Raw genomic sequence first — 22,315 nt, 5'->3', positions numbered from 1 at the left:
GGATATTGAAGGAAAGGAACACAAATGGGATTTTTACCGATAGCATGTATATGAAAGAATGATCGAATCAAATATGAGGTATTATTTGTTTGACAAATAGTAAGAATTAGTGTGAACATATTAATTCAATTTCAGTAATGCAACATAAGGGATGCGGCAATAAAAATATGACAGCAGGTGTGTATATATATATATATATATATATATATATATATATACACACATTGATATATTGATATATATAAAATTTGAAGGTAAGTGAAAATAAGAAAAATAAAATTCTCAAATATAAATATCTCTTCCACTACTCCTTTCTTTTGATCTTTTCGAAACGAAATTTTTTCATTCGTTGTTATTTCTTCTACATACAAATATTTTTTCGTCATTTGCAATATTTCACACGATGCTCGATCAGCCTTTCAAGAAAATGTTCCCTCTATTTTCCCAATTTCGTCGGAAAACTTGATCGAAATTGGAGGTCATAAAAAATCTCGCCCAGTACGTCCGCTCCGGCAAAGTAAAACAAGTATAAAAGGCAAGAGACGATATAACGTGGAGCGGCGCGTTATAACGTTATTTTCAAGCTTCTCTCGTACATTTCTCGCCGTCGTATGGTGTCGATGTTTCCGTCGATCTAGCATTACTGCAAACTCCGACCGGATATTATGGCGAACCGCCGGACACGCTGTACATATCGCAGAAATTGTCGTGAATCAGGACATTCGTGAAAAGTAATATCGTAATCAGCCATCAGATGTCAAACGTATGTGTCCCTCTGGATGCAATGTAAAAAAAGATTTGGTTGTTTTATTGCATTGTTATATGCTTTAACAGCTCGACTAGAAAGATAAATAATATTTAGAATCGTACAAATGTAAAAACATATCAAATATGCCATGTTGCAAATAATAATTTAAATATACGTGAATGATAAACAACGAAGGACGCGCTAAGCTTCTGTACGTTTTTGACAAATAATTTCGATGTTAAAATATAATACATTATACAATAGAAAATCACAAATATCAATAAATAGAATAATAAATTTATGTATTGCAACTTGTAATATTACAAAAATTAGTTCAGTATCAACTTATTTCTTTAGTTTAAAATTTTTATATCTTAAGAGGATCAAAATAATATGATTTTAACAAATTAAGAAAGAAATATATCAACATATTTTTAATGACTGAATTTTATTTGCTTGATTTATTACTAAAATTTAAGAATACATAGAGAAATTATTACACCTTACAATTTCAAAATTAAGAAATGATCTAAAATGCTAACGTTAATTATAAAAATATTTATTAATTGTAAATTAAATTAAAATATTTGTAAATATTATATCAAAATTATATATATGTAATTATAAATAAAATAGTTACTAATCAATATTTGATCATGAATTTCAAGATATTAGAAAAAAAGATAGAAAAGACATTTCTATATACTTATATATATACATATATATATATATATATATATATATATATAAAACATTGGAACTAATTAAAAATAATTAGGTTTATTATAAAATCAAATACACAAGAATTTTTAAATGAACGTATTTAATAATCATTTGCTTTAAAAATTTTTATTTCAAAGATACTTTAAAAGGTAGCATCTTTTATTTCTAATACCAAAAAGAATATTTACATGATAAGTTTGAATTAAAAATTTTGCATTTACAATTAGTAATAATTTATTGTTGGCACAACAAGTTATTAAATAAAGAAATTTGGTATTAAATTAACTATTAGACTAGGTTTTCTTGTTTGCAAAATTTGATATTTGGACTTGCAATATTTTAAAAACGCAAACATACTTTTACAGAAATTCAATTTAATGTCCAATTTAATACTAGAAATTATTTGTTTTGAGTATTAAATTTTCGAAATGAGTATTCGAGAAAATAATTGCAAAATTTTTTAAATTCTCGCTTGCATTAAATATTTTACAAATAATTGACCAATAAATTATATTACATGATAAATACTTGTTAAAGCTATTGCAAAAAAGAATATTGTTTTTTTCTGTTTTTGTTGTAACCATTGGTTGTATATTGGCTTCGTTAATAGAATCTTATCACTATACCTTGCGTCAGGTATTTAGTGAATGCATGGTATATATTGGCGAAAAATTGAAACGATCATTTTAATGAATAGTTATTTCTCATGATTTTTTATGAAATAATTTTCCATTCACGATACTTAGTTCGGTGGACTATTGAAACTTGAAGCTTCCCTTACAAAATTAATTCTAAATTTTTTTGAATTTTCGGAAGCAGTGATTTCAACAATTAAGTTAACAATGATTGATAATATTTTTTTTAAATTCAGTCGCGGAATTAATTAAATACTTCCTAGTAAGAAAAAAATTTTCTTTTCTCTAAATATTCTTTTATTGCTAGTATCGTAGTATCGTATTAGTTTATGTTGCTTTTAGCAGCGTTCCGATTTACGCTCAGAACGCTCATGGAATCATTTCAGCTTTGTTTATCAAGTGTTAAACAAAAATAAATGATACAAACGCTGCGTGAATCGAAATGCAGCCTATATGATAAAAAGATTTAATAGTAAAGTGAATATGGATGGTGAATAACAATTGTTTATAGAGAGATATATATTTCAATTATTGAATAAAATAAAATTTAATTATCTATTTTTATAAATTCCTTTATAAAATATGTAATTATAAAAGAGTTTTATTTTCTTCTTTAATTTCTGATTTCTTTTTAAGAGACATTTTCAAGTACTAGGAAGCTTATTATATCAAAACATTAAGAGTAATTTTGATATCATAACATAATTCATTTCAAAATAATATTTTAATACATAAAGTACACGCGCAAATAATATCTTATTTATTATTTGTTGTTATTTTAAAATTAATTATATGCAAGTACAAAAAAAATTCAAGATAAATTGAATGAGCACCCAAGCATCATAATGATATTGATAATTTAAAATACATATCTAAATGTTAAATTTAATGTTTGAAAAATGTTTTTAGCAATGAAAGAATAAATTAATTATTGTGCGAATTTTATTTTGATTTAAAAGTAAAAATGGATTAAATTCGACAACGAATTAATATATACAATGGATTAATGTGAAAATATTGAAAATTATTTGCAGTATGTAAAGATTTGAAAAACAATAATTGTCATTGTCGAAATCACTCCTATTAAAACTTCTACTGGAAGCTGGAATCCCTACCATCAAAAAAAGAATTTGGATCTATATATCTATATTAAGTGTTAATTTAATATTAATCCATTGTCCTAGTTCCGAATTTATTGCTTCTATCCATTTGTGGGAAATTAAAGTAAAAAACTGGAGATTGATTGATTTTCCATTCCGTTAGCACATGTATAAAAATAAAAAAATAAATTATAAACTAAAAAACTAATATGCTAGAATTTTTTATTCTAAATTTATGCAAACAGATATCGCAAATTTAGAATGTTTGTGGAATTTCTTAAATGAAATATAACAATAATCATTACTATGTAATTTATAAGAGCAAAATGGTCACAAAATACAAAAATTATGGAAACTTAACATTAAACTGCTTTGGAAAGCAAATAATTACAAAATATCTCACTTTCAAATTTATTGTTATCGAAAAATTTTATAAATTATTCAAAATAAATAAAACTATAAGAGTAAAATATACTAAACAAATTAATTGCTGCTCTTGTTTCAGCACTAAAATGTTTCTAGAATTAATTGTTCTCAAAATATATCACTGTCGAGTTTATTGCTTACTATTTAATGATAAAAATTCATATTAATATGGCAGTGCTAGCGTTATTTAAAGAGTAAAATATATTAAATAAATTAATATTTTACCGAATTAGTTACTATATTTTAGTGCCGAAATAAAAATAACAATTAATTTGTTTAATATATTTTACTCTTTTAAGTAATACTAGCATATACATAGTTAAAGCGCATAATTATCTGTAGCGATCTATAATTACAAGTCTATATTGAAGTTAATGATAAATTGCGTAACTAATAGTCGTTTATTAATACAGCAGTGACAACTATATACCTTGTATAAAAATAATTTTTGTGTTATTATATATATTTTAATCTTTTTCATGTAATTTCGCATTATTAAAAATATTTTCTGTGAAGAGAGAAGGGAAGTAATCGATTTCATTTAATTATCGATATATATTAAGGGAAATAAATTTAGTTATAGCTTTGAGCTACTACGTTTTAAATCCGTTAACAATAACGGCACGTAGTTTGCGATATAAGCGATCATTTCGAATTTATAGATGTAGGTAAATTCAATAAAAAAAGATTATTAGACCTAACATCTAAATCCACCGAGTAATGCTCTCTCTCTCTCTCTCTCTCTCTCTCTCTCTCTCTCTCTCTCTCTCTCTCTGATTTGTTTTTAAAAACATTTTAATTAAAATATAAACAAATATAAATATAAATTTGTATATTTTAAATTATATTATATATTTTTTTACTATATTTTATCATATATGTTGTATGATTTCTTATACGATATATGTATATTGTCTCATACAGAATGTCATATAATATAGTAATAAAATAGAAAATAAATAAAAAAATATTTGATTATTGTATTATGATACATGATTATTATATCATATTTTATTACGTATTTTGCTAAATATTTCGTATTTTCATTGTATCTTATTTATGTACTTTCATATTTAATTTATATTATATTTAATATTAAACTAAATTGTATAAATAATAAATGTTATAGAATTTAAAATGTATATGCAAAGAAAAAAGAGAACTGCCGATTAGAATCAATGAAGATTGCGCAGAGTCTCTACAAATTGATTCAGATAACGCAATATCTAAAATCATATAAGATGTCTTTATGTTTTATATCCCAATTTTAGATATTGCGTTATATCTGAAGTTTTTAATAGATCAACATTCCAAAGAAATGGAAATTATATCAAATATAATTTATTACGCGAATCACATACAACGACGACTCGCTGCGAGAGTTGGAACAAAAACTATTGTAATAGTCAACATATTCTATTTAGAATAAATTTATACGTTCAATATTTATATACGATTATTATCCAATTCTTTCGACTATCAAATTTGACATCTGATGAACACTTGAATCCTCCCGTCAAACTGTGACAAACCGAAATCACCGACATATCGTTTGTATTTGTGTGAGTATATAAATAAAAGTGTAAATAAAGTGATGAAATATCTTAAATCTCAAGTGCCTACTTTATATCGTCTGACAATGGAAGTTAGTTTTGAATATTTGAGTCGCCATAACTCCAAAACTTTTGATTATTTAGTTTGGTGACTATTAAGACTTTTGATTACTGAGTCAAAACCTATATCATCAAAATTTTAATTAATTTGATCAGAATCCCATTTCCATAAGAACCTTTATATTCGATTCTTTATAATCGATTAATTATGCCATAAATAGTTTAATTAAGTTTATTTAAAATTTTCTTTTCTAATCAAATATAGAATTAAAAATTTGCTGCGTAATTGTGAACGTTTAATTAAAATTAGTTTTTAAAAAAGTAAATCCAGTAAAAGATACTGCAAGATATCTGTTGTATAAAAAAGATCTTAAAGAAGATTGAATTGTAAAAGATCTTTTGTATGAAAGATTTAATATTAGAAATCTATCTAATACTAACGTCAAATTCATAGTTGCCAATAAAATTTAATACAATTATTGTATTTACAGTTATTATGTGTATCACATAATCATATTAGTCTGTTGTAGATTGCATTTCAAATTCTAAATTGTATAAAGTGATTTTAAAATCAAATTGATATACAAAAACTTGAAACGCCCAAAAGTGCATGTACTTGGCATCTTTTATTATCTTTTCTGAAACAGTAATTTTAATATATTCAATGTGTGTGTCGGTAACATCGTATCCAATCTGACTAGGTGCGTTTCATGATAAATTGCATTTGTGGCTCGAGGGTGACTTTAGTTGGCTTTTCCGTTCAATAAACAAAACCTGAAAGAGGATATTACTTTTCGTCGCATACAATATACATTTTGTGATCATCAATTAACCTTTCTTTCTTTTAACACTGTATTTTTTAAGCGTAAATTTCATATGTTTTATACATCAGTTTATTAAATTTCATACGTTTTATACATCAGTTTACAAAAATAATATCACGAAAAGTTATTAATAAACATAATTATTTTTACAGAATTAAATCTACCTTACAAAGCAATTTTCTTTTAAATTTTTGTTAGTATTTTAAAATTTTATAGAGAAAAGGAAAATTACTATTAGTCCGTATTTTGGTAAAATTGTATCTTTACAAAAAAAATGCCAAGTTGTATAATAAAAGATATTACACTATATACAAAAGATCTTTTATACGAAAAATTTAATCTAACTGATGCCAATTTGTAACAGTCAGTAAAATTTAATATGCTATGGTATTTGTGTATATATGTTACATAATTGCATAACAAGAGTAATACAAATCTAAGACAGTGGCAGTGGATTTTCCGGGTTTATGAAAATAATATGTTTATTAAATAATTTACTTACTTATTTCTCTATTCATCCATTTTTATTTTTACATCATTTTACATTATATGTCATTTTATATTATATCAATTTGTAAAACTACTATCATGTCTCTTGATGAATAGTTATTACTAAATTATATTTTTAAATTGAAACAAGCTATGCAAATTTTATATCATGAATAAACGCGGCATTATTGTGATCATTTACTATTTTAGTTTTCTTGAATAAGAGATTTTATTTCGGATCTGAAAATACAAACATTTTATTTCTACATCGTAGAAAAGTGATCTTAAAACGTCCCCATAAATTCTGTTTAAATTTTTATTCCCATACAATTCAGGTGAACGGTGTTAGCAGTAATTCACAGTTTGTATCTCGCCGTGTATATATTAGGAATAAAAAGTAAGCAATTTTATTAGAATTAATTAAAGAGATGTCGGAACGATATGGATAAAATATAAAGTCGTATTTCCATAGATGAATTTTCTTCTAAGGCTGTATCAGAGCATTTTTGTTCTATTATCGCGCAAATGTCACATGGAATTGTCAAATGTCATGGGGTAAATCTAGCGATTTTTCCGAGTGATGAGTAAGGACGACGCGAAAAAAAGATTTGCGATCTTCATGCAATCCTCCGCTTCAGTTCTTCGTCGTAAAAGTTAAAGAGAGAAATAGAGCGAGAAGGTGCATATTAGAGGGACGAACGAGAAATCTCGTAAGGGCGTGAAGGGGGCGCTCCTAGAAGGCACAGAAGAACGATCCGAGTTTGTATCATAAAAGAGAGTGGCGAAAGGCTGGACGGCTGGCTCGTCTTTGAGCCTTTCATAAAGTGAAAGGAATGTAAGAGCGTTCCGGGAGGAAAGGTCAATACTTTGGTAGGCGATAGTATTGGTCATTGCAAAGAAAAAAGTCTCTGTCAACACATGTCACAAGCGAATTGCTAAGTGTGATTGCACTGACGATTTAAGATAGAATTTTCCAAAATTTATTGCAATTTTTAAAAAAAATTGCTTTTTGTCATTTAACATACTTCTGTTGTAACATTACTATTATTAATTTGCTTCGAGTGTCTTTTGTATGTTAATTTTTAGATTACAATTCGACTATTGAAAATTAGTTTTTTTTTATAATTAAAAAGTTTCAATATAATCTCGATACTATAATAACTGATATTAGTATCATTTTCTACAGTATAAACTTTTTCCTGAAATATGTTTTATATATATGTGCGAACTTATCTTTAATAACTATCTAATAGCAATGTTTCATTTGTTTTAAATATTATCGCTCGTTCTGTTTCAAGAAAATTAATTCAATGTTTTGTATTAATCTATCATGAAATTTTATGATTTTTTGCGCATGTGCTTTTTTCTTTTTCGTTTGAAAAAGAAAGCAAGGTCGTAGTACATGAAGATAGCTTTCAGACAGTGAATGACGCCATTTCCAAAATTTGATGCCGATTTAATGGCGGGCGTTGTCAGGCGATCGTAATTTCTCCAGGATGAAACATACTTGACGCAGGTGCGTCCATTGAATATATATATGTATATGTTACACGGTTCTTTTATCTACTGAAAACATATTTCATTCATTTACTATCTATTCCGTATTCTCAAACTTAACCGAGTTTTGCCTTCGAATGACGAAGAAAATTAAAAGAATTAAAACTTAAAACGCCCAAAGAATTAAAACTTAAAATGAGAATATATATATATATATATATATATATATATATATATATATAGTGTGTATAGATAGATAGACTTAACGAGTCGACTTATCTAACTTCGAATCTCATTCACTTTCATACAGATCCGGAGAAGAACTGCATATTTATAAGATATTGCTTTTTCTTCTACTCCTTCTCAATCGGAAATATTTTAAGGAAATACAAAAAAAAAGTAATATTAAAAATATCAAATCGTGAAAAGGATTTATATTGTCAGATTATAATGAGGCTATCTATCGGATTAATAAAGGCGCATTAAAAGTATTAAGAATTATTTATCTAATGACTATTCTTTCTCTCTTTTATTTACTTTGTTCTATTTATTCTATTTATCTAGATCGTAAAATATAAATTGTATTATGTGGATTATTTATTAATACATGCGAGTCGAAAATATTCTATCTTTCAATAAAGAAAATTAAATTTTTATCTAATTTCTTTTCTAAAACTTCTCGACTAATTCAACTGATCTATCCGAATTCGAACAAATCCAATAACGGGATCCAAAATGCAAGCACGTTAAAGGAAGTGGAAAAATAGTAGTTCTTCGATTTTGAAGTCTACTTGCCAAAAAACGTGATAAAAAGCGCGACTTTCTACTGCCGATAATTCACAAAAAATCGAAGTAAAAAGTTTATTGGAGAAGAGGAAAGATGAAAAAGACTGGCCGTGAAAGTAGCGAAATGTACCTGTATCTCTGGGTGTCCATTTCCCTTCGTTCCTCTGCTATGGCCTCGTTTAGGTCCCTGTTCGGATCGATTCCTCTGGGAATCTCGCTGTTCGCTTGCAGATTGTCATTGCTGACGAATTCCACTTCGACGTCGTCTTCGTGATACGATTCGGTCAGGGTGTACTCGCGCAGCTAAAAACAGCAACAACGAAAACGCTTTCAATCAGCCCAACATCCGATTAAATAAAAAAAAATTATATGTGTATATATAAATTATATGTATATTAAAATACACATATAATCCACACCCACATATATAATATGTATGTTATAATATGTAATATATATAATATATATAATACATATGTATATATTATATATATATATATATATATATATATATATATACACACATATATATATATATATATACACACACACACACACATGCCGATTTTTTGCACAGTAAAGCATCTATATTTATAAAGGAAAATAAATATATTCTTTAAAAATTCATAAATGTGACATTTTCTTTCATCTGATTTGTACGCGTATAGTATGTGGATTATAATATGAAAATAATACACTCTTCACTTTTAAACATCAATTATCATATATATATATGAGGATCGAAGCTTTTCCGATTTTACAAATGATGTAATGAGAATTATTTTACTCTTTCACATGTTTTTTTCTCACTCTCAAGCATAGATATATTGAAAATGGAATTGATCTAATTAAGTGCAGCTTTCACAGATAAATATTGCAATTCTTTGTTCTGTACTAATATCAAGAAACACTGTAATTTTGATATAAGAAAATGCTTCAGTCTATCTATTCCTTCCCAGTAATTTGACGGGGACGAAATAAAACATTAAAGATTGATCTTAAGAACTTCCAAGATTTAATAAGGGATACAACGGGAGGCATAAGAATGTACATCCTGTTCTATTTAAAGATTAAACATTGACCGACCTTCTTCCTTTCCTTTTAAAGTAACTGAATTTTTTATCGTTACAGACCGAAAGCCCCTTTTTTCCTTTATGATGAATTTTAATAAATCAGAATACAGGTATTTATAGTAGTCGTGTAGAATTAAACTAAGAATCTTTTTCGATTGACAAGAACTTTTTAATACACGTATATATTTATAATTTAAAGTTTTTTTTTTTTTAAAAGCTGTTACCTGTTCTTTTTATTTTCTAAATTAAAAATGCATATTTTATAAGATATTTATCCGTACATTTTTTTTCTTTTGATAAAACAAATATGGCCAATTAGGCGAAAATGCATTAAGCAACATTGTCGACTTTCTAAAATATTGTAGGGAATGATTGGTGGTAAGGTGCTTTCGTGTTGCAGTAACGTTACGATTAATCACCCCCAGTGGCCAGCGGGGTACGACCGAATTAAAGCCAATGAGACTTTATGGTGCTTTGCCGAGCAACACTCTGCCGTTTTTCTCTGTTTACCCTTTAGTCTGACTCGTTTTTGTTTTTTTACCAGAATTTTCGGAACGACAAACTCCTACACTTACTTCGTTGTAAAAAAACGGCATTTTGCAAGAGTGCGAATAGAATGGAACTATTTTGTATTTAACTGAAATACATTAATCTTTTGATCAAAACTAAATTAAATTTAACTCTGGAAGATTTTTGCACAAAGATTAGAATTTTTGAGATTTTCGTGAAATAAAATAATATTTTAAAACTTATTTAAATCGGAGAAACAAGCATGGCTCCATGTGCATAATTTTAATGTATTTTCTATGAGCTGTAATAAAAAGAAGCTACGCTAATAAAAGGGAATTAACGAGCATCTTGAGACATTCTTATTCATGTTCCGGCTAATATCAGACATTTATTCTTAATGGTGCTTATCGTCGTGCTCGCGTCTCAGATAAATTAATGCTATATCGATTTCCTTTTGTCTAATAAATGTTGTAGGAGCCGAAACCGTAGATAAAAAAAATGATGAATATAGTTTTTATTTTGTGAATATAAAAATATGTGAATATAAAAAATATGTAATCATCATTATTATCATTATTATGATAAAAATGTCAGTGGGATTTCGATTATTTTAAGTAATTTATTTTCTGAATTTGATATTGCCACAATGATATTAGTTTACATATGTTTATTAGATGTTTGATATTCAACTATCAATCTACATTTTATTTAAAAAAATATATAATTATATTAAGTGACATTATTATTAAAAATAATTATGTTATTTATTCGGAAATAATTATAAAATTTAAAAAGAAACTATTAACGTAATTTTCCAATGTATTTCTTTCTTAAGATATTGATAACTTGTTTAGTATTCACACAGCATAATCGGATGAATAAAAAGTTTTTCATATCTATTTGACTGTAGAGATTATTGTGTTGTTGAATGCTTCATCCGTTTGTTTATGTTGCGAAGACTTTGAAATTGGAGTAAGCGTTAATTATTGTCTAATTAAACGTCGCGCGTCGTGCGATAACTTCTAATCACGTTTTGGTAATCATTTTGTAAAATTTCCCACGACGTAACGTTGATTCTATTCGGGATGCGGATGGAGAGTTAAATCAATAAGATAGATGCAAACTAGGTAGCGCGTTACGTAAATGTTATTTCTCAACTCAGCCTGGTATGTTGTTCTAATAAACAATAACAAACAATACGAAAAATTTTTTGTAATAAAGACATTTTTTAATCTTTTAAATACCACAAGATAAATTTCATGAAAATAATATAATTCTTATATATGTAAAAATTGTTTCTTAAATGGAAATATAATGTACAACAATATTATTTAACGTAATAGAAATTTGATTGAAATATCATGAAATAAAATTCTATTATTCATATCTTCATATAATATTAAATGTTATGTTAATACATTAATGTAACATTTAATATAAAACAGTCTCAATATTTTATTTTTATTTCTAATTTTATATTTTTGGAATCAAAATAAAATAAAACATTTAAATTACATAATTTTAATAAATTTATCCCGTTAATTTATTTTCCCATTTATTTTATTAAGAAAATATTTAATTATAAAACTTTTTTATGAAAAAAGGAGATAGCGAAGCATTGTATAAGAATAAACATTACTATGGATAAGATAGAATAAATATTGTTCAAAATAAATGAAGACGTGCCTCACTTTGATAAACTATAATCAAATACACCAATCGCTATAGCTACGATCTGCGACCTCTTGCATTTTGAGTTTGGGAGAGAACTCGTGAGGTACATGCTGAATTAATAATAGTCCAATTAATAACCCCTCGAAACCCGTGACGTGGTCTCCAATTAATTGACGATAACGTACACCCCCTTCGAGAATATCGAACGTCGAGATTGCTACCAATTATTAAGCGCGATATGAAGCGTACATCTTTATTGATTACAAGGATAACGGAAAAAATGTGTCACTCGTCATCACTTCGCGTGCAGTTTATATTGAATCACTTAATAATGATCAGTCCATTCGTTCAATCTCTGTGATTCAATAAAATATTAGAGAATATAATTTTCAATGCTAGCTTTGATAATTAATTTTCTTAAGTATATAAGTGTAGATTGTACTCTTCACGAAAAATGTATTATATTGTGCTATTAAATTAATTGAAATTGAGAGAATTTTTCCCTTTTCGACAATGCATAAAATTAATCCCGCGATTAAGACTTCCTATTGTAGACTGTTATAAGGGCGCAAATATAAAAATTCGTTGCCCGGCAACCCGAGGAACAAAGGGTTAATTATTTTGTGGCGTGACGTAAATTTGCATTTTTTTCGTTTCATGTACGTCTGTGCTCTATGTACATAAAATACATTCGCAAGTTCTTTTTATTTTCACCAAATGTAAAAAATGTTATTTATACCTCACTGTTCTTTTTAACGACTGGATTGTTCGTATTTTAGCAAATTTTAGATATCGCTTACGCGTATCTATAGCACGAGGATTCGAATTTCGAAATTCTAAACGGCGGAATTATATAATGATTTTAGTGGCCACACTAATTACATCGATAATTGCTAGTCAATGACACGATAGATTTGTCGATTTATAAACAAAGATTCCATTTTGCGTTCTACCTCTTTTGTACACTTTTGCTTTTCCGTTGACTTTTCCAGTATTTGATAACGATGTCAGCAATTAGCAGTGATTGGCATCTGCATGATGTTTGATGCTATCGTCAAAACTTTTATGACCCGGAGAAATCAGCAATTGCAATTTGAATTAAAGAGGATTTGTAGATCTAATTGAAAAGGCAATCACAGTGAGTTGCCATCTTTTAGAGAAATAGCTCGAATTCGCGAGCAGCACAATGCACAAATAATATTATCGAAGTTGCTCCATTAAAAAAGCAAACTAATTCCGTGAATGACAAATCTGTTTTTGCAACGAAGTCGTATAAAAAAACCGATAATTTGTTCCTTTTTTCTTCTTCGCATAAAAGAAATTGCACTAATAGAGCGGAACCTACCAGAATACTTAATCTAACTGAAAAACATACACACTCATACATGTGCGACTAGAAATAATTCATTTCTAGCCGCGGAGTGAAATTGATTATATCACTCCATATAAGCAGAAATACGGAGCGTTTCTGGCGTACATAATAAACGCGTTTAAACTGTTTTCTTTCCAAATTGTTGCTATTTCATGCCATTTCGTTTTATGCTTTTGGTACCACTTTTTTGAAAATGGCATTTTTGAAAAAGCACCCCATGGTGCAAATGGAGAAGAGGAGTACCGCTCAAATAAAGTGTCCACCTGTGTTTTGTCTGCGTAATAACTTTTTCGTCGGGAGGTTAGCGGTGACGAGAGTTCGATTCGCGGCGGATACATTTTTTACGAGCGCGTTGTCTCGGCGTCTCCCTTCTTTCCGCATCTGAACGGGGATGGGGACAAAAATCACGGCTGGCGGATACGAGAGAAAACCTCTCTCATAGGGATAGGGGAGCAAAAGCGCGCGGAGGGGTGACATTACCAGCCAAAACAAATCCACCCGCGTAACCGTGGAAATTACCCTGGGCATACACTGCATCGCGGAGGTAATATCGAGCTCGATGTAACGGTTGCACGAGCCACTCGCTGCATATTAGTGCGTGGCTTTGAACACGCCTATGTCACCTTTATATCTGCCCCGCCGTTTTTCCGCATCGTTTTTTCTCAGGAGACGCGATATCGCGGTCGACGACCATTGCTTCCTGTCTCTGATGGGGCTTTCCGATCCTGAACTGACCGCTTTTCTTGGCTGGTTGGGTTGAAAAAGTGTATTTTAATCGCTACTTTTAAATGACTCATTGCAGAAAGTTAAAAATATATATAGCTAGTGTTACGTTTAGATAACTTAAAATCATCTAGATACAGATAAGATAAATTATTTATTCTTATTTTAAACAAGATGAAGATAAAGATTTAAATTTAAATTTATCTAAATAAAAGATAAAATTATATATTATTTATCTAGATAATTTTAAGATAATATCGTTGTTAAACAAGAGATAGAATAGGAAAACAATATTTTTATAAAACTTTTACTATTTATTGGTATATATATCAGGTAGTGATAATAATAATAAGTGAGTATGCGAAATATAATTAATGGAATTCTTGATATAAATGATTTATATTGTTCTAATCACATACATCAGTACAATTGCTCTTTGAATAACAATGTTCCTTAAAAAATATTTGATACGAGCTAAATCTGAAACTTAATCGGATTCATACTTACAAAAAATTCCATAATTTTTTTTAATTGTCTAACATTAAAGTAGAGTTTATGATACGCAGAAGCGTAAGTCGGTCATAACAGCGTAATCAACTTACGACGTTAACTTAGATAACTTGCAAAAGATAACACTTATTTTAAGATAAAGATGATAATAATATATATTCTAATCATCAAATAAGATCTAAAAATAAAATCTAAAGAAATCTAAGATCTAAAGATAAAATCATTTCATTTAGATAATTATATAGACAATTTTATATAGACAATAGCAAACACCGCATATAGCATAACTTCAAGAAGAGATGAAGAATTAAAAGCATTTTATCAAACAAGAATATTTTAATAAAGATATCATAAGCTCTGATATATATATGTAAACATTTTGAAATTGTACAATAACATTTATTAGTATATACAACGGTAATATTTCTCAGATTTTAATATATACGCACACGTCTGGGTATTTATATCTCATAAAATATTCGTTCACTAGTCTTTAATATCACGTGGTGTTATCATCCAAAGTATTAATAAACTTAGTACATCGACTATATAAAATTACGCGCGTTGCCGCTGTGACGCTATAACAAATTGTCGTTGTAACTGCAAAGAAACGTTCGTTCGCATCATGTAATGCTTATGTCATCGTTTCTCGCGCGCATAAATCAAATGTCGCTGTATAAGATAAAGAGCTCGCTGCGAGCATTACGTATATTTTATTTTCCATTAACTATCCACGAGGATGCGTAAACGTACGTTTTTTTTTTGCTCTTTACCAGATATTAAATAAACGCGGTACTTAGAGAAAAGGAAAACATTCCTTCCGTTTGTCTCCAGTTGCATTTTACGCGTTTTTAGTTTTTATTTTGTAGCTTCCGATTTTTCATACTTACATATTATCCATCAACAATTTATTAAGTTTGAATTTAATTAAAAATTATTATAAAGTAAATACTAAATAATAATCTAAAGAAAAAAAAAAAACAGTGATTTCTCATTAGTTCTGAATATTTAATTATTTTTTTCTATTTAATTTACTTTTTCATATACTCTTCTGTATCTCCGGTAATCATACGCTGCGTTTCATCAGAGATCACTCATGCGATATTTCGAAATGCAAAACGTATCGTGATTTTGCGGCGTACAACGCGAAAATTCCGACTCCCGGTGTATTTCTGGTAATGCTCTCTTCGCTGCAGTTCGCATTATACTCACTTTGCTCGCGGCACTCATTCTCGTTTGTATCCGCATGTCGCTTCCGTCACGGACTCGTCCGCAGTCAGGGAACGATTCTCGTGGTGGTTCGAAGCGTAGAATTGAAATCGTAACGACAACCAAAGTTACATCTCTCACTCTCGTGCGATTCCCACAAAACTCGACGTCCATGCATTTCGAATCGTCGAATATACAGAGAGTGCACTCTGGGAAACTAACTCGCGCGCAGGTGATTTCGAGACTGTGCGGAAAGTGCAGAGGAGGGGGATGGGAGAGCAAGAATGAAAAGAAGAGGATAGCCGGATTGACAAGAGTAATGTGATGCAGGACGAGAGAGAAGGAAGTTGGCGAAACAAAAAATTTTTCGAGTAATACATAAAAGGAACAAATACTTATCAGACTAATTGGATTATAAAAAATATTTTATAATTAAAATATTTTAATATTACATATATATGTGAAATATAAAAGAAAGAGACGTGAGAAGAAAGCTAATCTAAGTAAGTAATTAGTAAAATTAAACAAAGAGTAAATTTGCGAATAAGAGAGAGTGGCAGCGATAGAATGAACGGGGGTAGATAAACTGGGCGCAGGAATTGTAGGGAGAATGGCGAAGGGCAGTGCCACGGGATAAATCTCATCGCTATTTACGTAGGATATATTTGTGCGTTCATTTGCCGCGGAGTCGGATATCGCAGGCTCGTGGATGGAGGGAGTCATGGATGAAGCGAGAGCAGACGGTGCAACAAGGGTTGGAACCGTCCTGGCTGAGGGCGTAAACACAAATTTGAAAATTTTCTCCGGGGTCCCCCTCGCGTGCAAACGACACCCGTCGTTCATTAGCGCCCCATGTTGCCCGAAATCTAATCTACACACACTTATATACTCACATACGTACATACGACACGCGTACAGGATCGATATATCGCGTAGGACTGAATACGCGGCGAACGGTGTCCGTTATTTACTCGACAAACTCGAACAAGTCGCATAAATTTGCGCGATCAGTTTTTACTCGTCGCCGACGGGTCATCCCGGAATATCGCGATCCCTTTTGCTTCTCTTCCTCGAAGCGGAAAAATAAACAATTCATTTCGAGATTAATTACATACGTGATCTTTGATTTTTATATTTCTCAAAGATATACGTTCAAAAAAATAACTCACATTAAAATATATATTTTAAAGATATATTTTAGATGTTTTAGATTTTTAAGATAACAAAATTGTATTAATAATGAATTTATGATAATCTATTTATGATAAATAGTTTAGACTAAATATATTCCATTTATGTGTATTAAGTCTACAGCTCAATGAGATTTCATTTCAACAAATTTACATCTTTATTCAAATTATTGTAATTATTTCTATTATTTATTTGCTTGATTCACATATTTTTTTTCACTAATGCATACATGTTCCATTTGTCTAATAGTTATAAAATATTAATAAAAATCTTTCGTTACTTCAGAGATTTTTTAAGAACATTATTATAATCCGTATCTACTACATCTCTAAACTTTTTAAAAAACTGTCTATGCAAAAAGAAAAGAAAAGCAGAAAAGGAAAGAAGTGAAATCTGACGGAGCCATCTCCGAATTTAATTGCCTCTCGTTATCATGTTAAGTGTGTGTTAGCAATTATATCGAGTCTGTGCACATGTATTTCGGTGTATTATAAATACACCTGCATCTTGGAAACGTGTACCGATAATTTGAGCGTATGTCAGGCAACGTTTGTAGCCATAGAATAGGATTTGAGTTAGCAGCGTTATTACTTCGCAAACAGCGCTGTAACTCTCCGAGTGAGCCACGACTTCGTCTCCTCGGCTCGTCTCAGATCCCGAGTAACTGCGTAAAGTTCTATGCACCGTGTTTAGACATCACGTCATCGTACAGTCATACTGGGAATATGTAATTACGCTGAATCACGCGAGCTGAAAACGCGGACCGATGTTAATCTCCGAAGTAATATTCATTAATTCATTTTGCAAGATGTTGACAACCTGCGAAACTAACTGATATTCTATGCTTGCACTTGCATGTGCAGCGCACGTATATAAAATAGTAATGTAACTAATTATAATGAGAAAGAAGTGTAAGTTTTCCTCCGCAGACTTCGTAGTTTATGATAAAATGTCGTAATGTTGTATCTTTTATGTCGCGAACTTTTCAACACTCGCATTTGCATTTTCAAAGCGAGACGTTTATCACTATTATTACGTATATCGGAAGAATATGCGAATTCTCTTCGCGTTTCCGACGTTTCTCTGCATAAAACATTACGTATACGTATAATCTGAAGTTATTCCAATGTTGCGAGCTATTGCGATATGAATCCGGATAGTTATTAAAGTATCCCGAGACATTCCGACTTTCGACACCAGGATAATCTGATTTTTTCTGATCTGATCATTTTTTGCATATTTGCCGTACGTGTTTTTCAGATTTTCGATGCAGTTTAAATACGTCGTGAAATTTCGAGGAAATTAGAAGCATCTTCGGTGGTGCTTTCGCATTAAAAAGCTCGAGAAGTTCTATTCAGTCGTTTATTGAAAGCGCGGTTCGGTTACACGGCTCATCCGATTTAATTGACGTAGACGAAACACATCGCGATGCGCGCTTGTGTTTGCGCCAAGCCAATAAACTGACGGGACCGTTTGTCCAAAAAACGGCTCTGATAAAGTTAACTGCAACACTCAACTCCGTTAGGTATGCCCATCGCCCATTGACTCGTCCGTGCAAACGCTCGCGACGATTTTCATTAGTACGGTACACCGCGGTATCGTAATTTAGGTACCCACGATGTCAAGGGCTCTTTAAGATCAAAAATAGGAAAAAGAAAATGAAAGAAAGAAGAAGAGCGTAAAATGAAGAAATGAAAGAAAGAAAAGTAAAAGAAAAAAGAGATAAAAAAGACGCAAATGGAACAAAACTAGAAGCGGAAATAAGAGAATAAAGAGAGAAAAGAAATTATATAGGATATTTTATAACAAACGTAAAAACCATCATAATTTGTTATCAACTAACGATTGTTATAAAAACATTCTATACAGGCTGCGTGCGTGCGCGCGCGCGCGCGCGCGCGTGTGTGTGTGTGTGTGTGTGTGTGTTAAAGTTTCTAATTTTATCTCTAACAATAGTCGAAATTACATTTCAGTGAATCCAATTTCTATCCCACCCTGTTGACGTTATTTAAGATAAAACCTTCCGTTTAAGTTCCTTGTTACGCGAGCTGTTTAATGTTTGTTACGGCAATGCTGCTACATCGCATGTGAAAATAGCGAGTAGTTCTGGATGAGTCTTCATGCGAGGCCAAATAGAGTTGCCTGCTTGTCGTCCCGCGTCCAATTGGTGGTTGTGCGAGGACTCGGTTTGTAAGTTTAAACTACTCGCGTGCACGTTCATGTGACTTGCGTTAAATCGCTTGACGTTTGTCGGACGATCTACCTGGTAATGCGCACTCATTAGTCTCCTCTTAGTTATACGATTAATTGGTCTTTTCCGGTAATTTCCCTACGAATTGGAACGTCGGCTAATCGGTTTTCAAACTCGGCAAGAATGGATTTCCGCGTAAATCGGACGATTCAAAATGAATTCGGACGGAAGAAAACAGAAATATCCTTCGTTACTTACTTGATTATAGATTTGTTATATCAGACGGATAATTAAGATTGATGATAAGGATTGACGATCGTCATTCAATATTAAATTTTTCAACTATCGTTGCGGAGCATTATTGTCACAAGGAACTAAGCTGCGAATGCATTAAGCGCATTTCGAGTGCGCCACGTCGCTCTTTTCGACGTGAAGAGATACAGAGAGCGAGAGAGAGAGAGAGAGAGAGAGAGAGAGAGAGAGAGGGGGGGGAGATGATCCATCACTAAACAGCTTTAATTTTGAGCTGCCGCGTCGTCGTAATGTTGTAATTTCGCTCATAAACATCCAGTTGAGAGACGCGCGTAGATACGCTTTCTCACTTTCGGGTCCGTCGATCGCGAGAGAGCGGCTAGAGGTATCCACGCTGCTGCATCTGGGACATAATGCCTGTTGTCGGGTAATGGCAGTCGTCGGCTTTTCAAGTACCAGTACTTACAGAATGGCATTGTAACTTTACGGACGAAGCGCATCACGCAGATGCACTCTCATCCTCGTTTCTCCTCTCTTCGCGTCTACCGTATGTGCGTCGTGTCGAGGATCACCTCGTCATTCATTCATGGCAGGGAAGAACAGCACGGGACACCCGTTGCATATAGTATGGGCGACGCGACGTGGCGCGGCTCGCCGGGGTGAAATACCCGTGGTAACTGTTGTTCGTGAGCGGCCCGGTGTAAATTAATTCTGTAAACTTTCCACGCCGTCGCCGTAGCCGCCATCGTCGTCGCTCGCGGACTTGCGGGTAGGTTGTCGGACTTACAACGCAACGCCACCGTAAATATGTATTATGTAAATTATTAATTACCGATGCTACCGCGCGCCTCGAGAAACAATGTTTCGCTCGCTGCCAGTCTAGTCTCTTATGTAGTTACGACTAACGAATCATAATTGAAACCGGGAGCTTCCAAAGGTGTTAGATGCCAACAAGTTGGCTTGTAACAATGAATAAGTGTACACGTCTGCGGTTTTGATCTTTCATTTAATCGCTTATCACAATCTTCTATTATTTATAAGAAAAAGCATTATAATTGGAATTTATAAAAAGGAATTATTTAAAATCCGCGTTGCTTTAGAAATTAGTTTATTTTCGATTTTAATAACGCTATAAAATAAAAACATTTTGCAATTTAAAATCTTAAAACTTTTAATAATTCAATTAAATAAATTCAATTAAAATAAATAGATATTTATTTTTAAGACATGGCAGAAAAATTTATAGAAAAGTCAACCTACTGCTGTATTTCTTTCGTTCTTTTTCACCATGTTTGACTTATCCTTCGAACTTATCCTTAGACTGATTTAGGGTGACTCTAGTTAAATCGTCTCTCATTTGATCGTTCTCATTTGATGAGGAGAAATTCAGGGGCTGAGGGGGGTTCCGGCCGAAGAGGTCGAACGCATTTCCGGAAGCGCTCTAATTTTACATTGCGGCGAACAGCGTGACGCTCGTAAATCTGCGGTTACTGAGGTCCGCGCTGGTGACGCTGCTGTGCATCTACTATTTCTCTTTGAATTACCCGACACCGTTGGCCACGTCGTTGGCTATCGCAGTCTGCCAACAAGCGATATCTCTCCTTGCAGGAGTCGCGGATGCGCCGCACGCACGTGCACGGGAATGAGTTTGTGTTTCGACGCCAACGCATGTCGGAGTCGAGTGGGTCGGTGTAATCCTGCGGCGTTATCACTTTTTGCTTATTTAGAGACGACCTCAGACTTCAAATTTCGGTTTATATAACGATCGGGACATGTTGCTTCAGCGATGGGGAAGCGGTGGAAGACAGAAGCGGTGGGAATCTGAAAATGTTCAATTAAATAAGGCAAAGTAGGGCAAAGCTGGATAGAAAGGTTGCTTGTTTTCGTGAAAAATAAGGAAATGCGATAAAAGTTTGCACACTCCTAGCGTTAATTTTTATAATACATCCTAATACTTTCCGCGAACATAGGCAAATACCTTGATCCGCTTACCGCCATTTCTACCTTCTATTTGCTCCTAACGTTATCTACACGTACAACATTTAAAATTAAGTTTGATTCATTATCGTGTAACATACATTATTTTCCCCTTATTTTACTCTTTATTTACATAAAATATATAAATATATATGAAATATGTACGATAACAACGCTTCGGTGTTCTCCTTTGAGAGCGGCTTTGAGAGCTTCGAAGAATTCCATTTGCTAATAATAAAAATTAAATTAAATACAAATGCGCATGTAAATTATACGCCTCCATTAAAAGAGGATTATTTAATTAAATGCACAAGTGTGTGTGTGTGTGTGTGTGTGTGTGTGTGTGTGTGTGTGTGTGTGTGTGTGTGTGTGTGTGTGCGCGCGCGCGCGTGTGCGTGTGCGCGCGCGTGTGTGTGTGTGTGTGTGTGTGTGTGTGTGTGTGTGTGTGTGTGTAAAAATATCAATATTTTACCATTACCGCAAGACTATTAACGTACTATATGATACTTCTACATTTATATGTATCATCTTTTTTTATATTTTTATAACATATTTATAAAGTATGTTAAAGATATTACCTGATAAAGTGATATGTTATATGTAGTATACTGAGCGTATTCTTACACATGCATGCGCTACATGCGACAAAAGGTCGATATACCTCGCCTCTTAGAGTTCTCGATTATCGTTTGTCACAATGAATACTGAGTTATTAACAACGCCGGTATATCGTTCACAATAGTAAATGCATAATTACGATGGAAACGACATTACATAAGTACAACAACGCTT

The 22,315-nt window shown here is 31.5% G+C and overlaps 1 protein-coding gene across 4 annotated transcripts in view; it reads right to left on the bottom strand.

Moving 5' to 3' along the window:
- LOC105431931 (spondin-1) overlaps window positions 1-22,315 on the bottom strand; it is a 186,299-nt gene that overhangs the window by 18,447 nt on the left and 145,537 nt on the right. For all 4 annotated transcript variants that reach the window (XM_089082226.1, XM_011646447.2, XM_089082230.1 and 1 more), the window contains exon 5: window positions 8,972-9,144. In XM_089082226.1, the coding sequence (XP_088938352.1) occupies window positions 8,972-9,144 (173 nt within the window). The remainder of the gene's footprint in view (window positions 1-8,971; window positions 9,145-22,315) is intronic.

The sequence above is a fragment of the Pogonomyrmex barbatus genome, unplaced genomic scaffold (genome assembly GCF_055798465.1).
Source record: "Pogonomyrmex barbatus isolate J1 unplaced genomic scaffold, ASM5579846v1 scaffold1, whole genome shotgun sequence".
NCBI lineage: Eukaryota > Metazoa > Arthropoda > Insecta > Hymenoptera > Formicidae > Pogonomyrmex > Pogonomyrmex barbatus.
The sequence above is the reverse complement of the archived record's forward strand: the minus strand, read 5'-3'. Positions and strand labels throughout refer to the sequence as shown.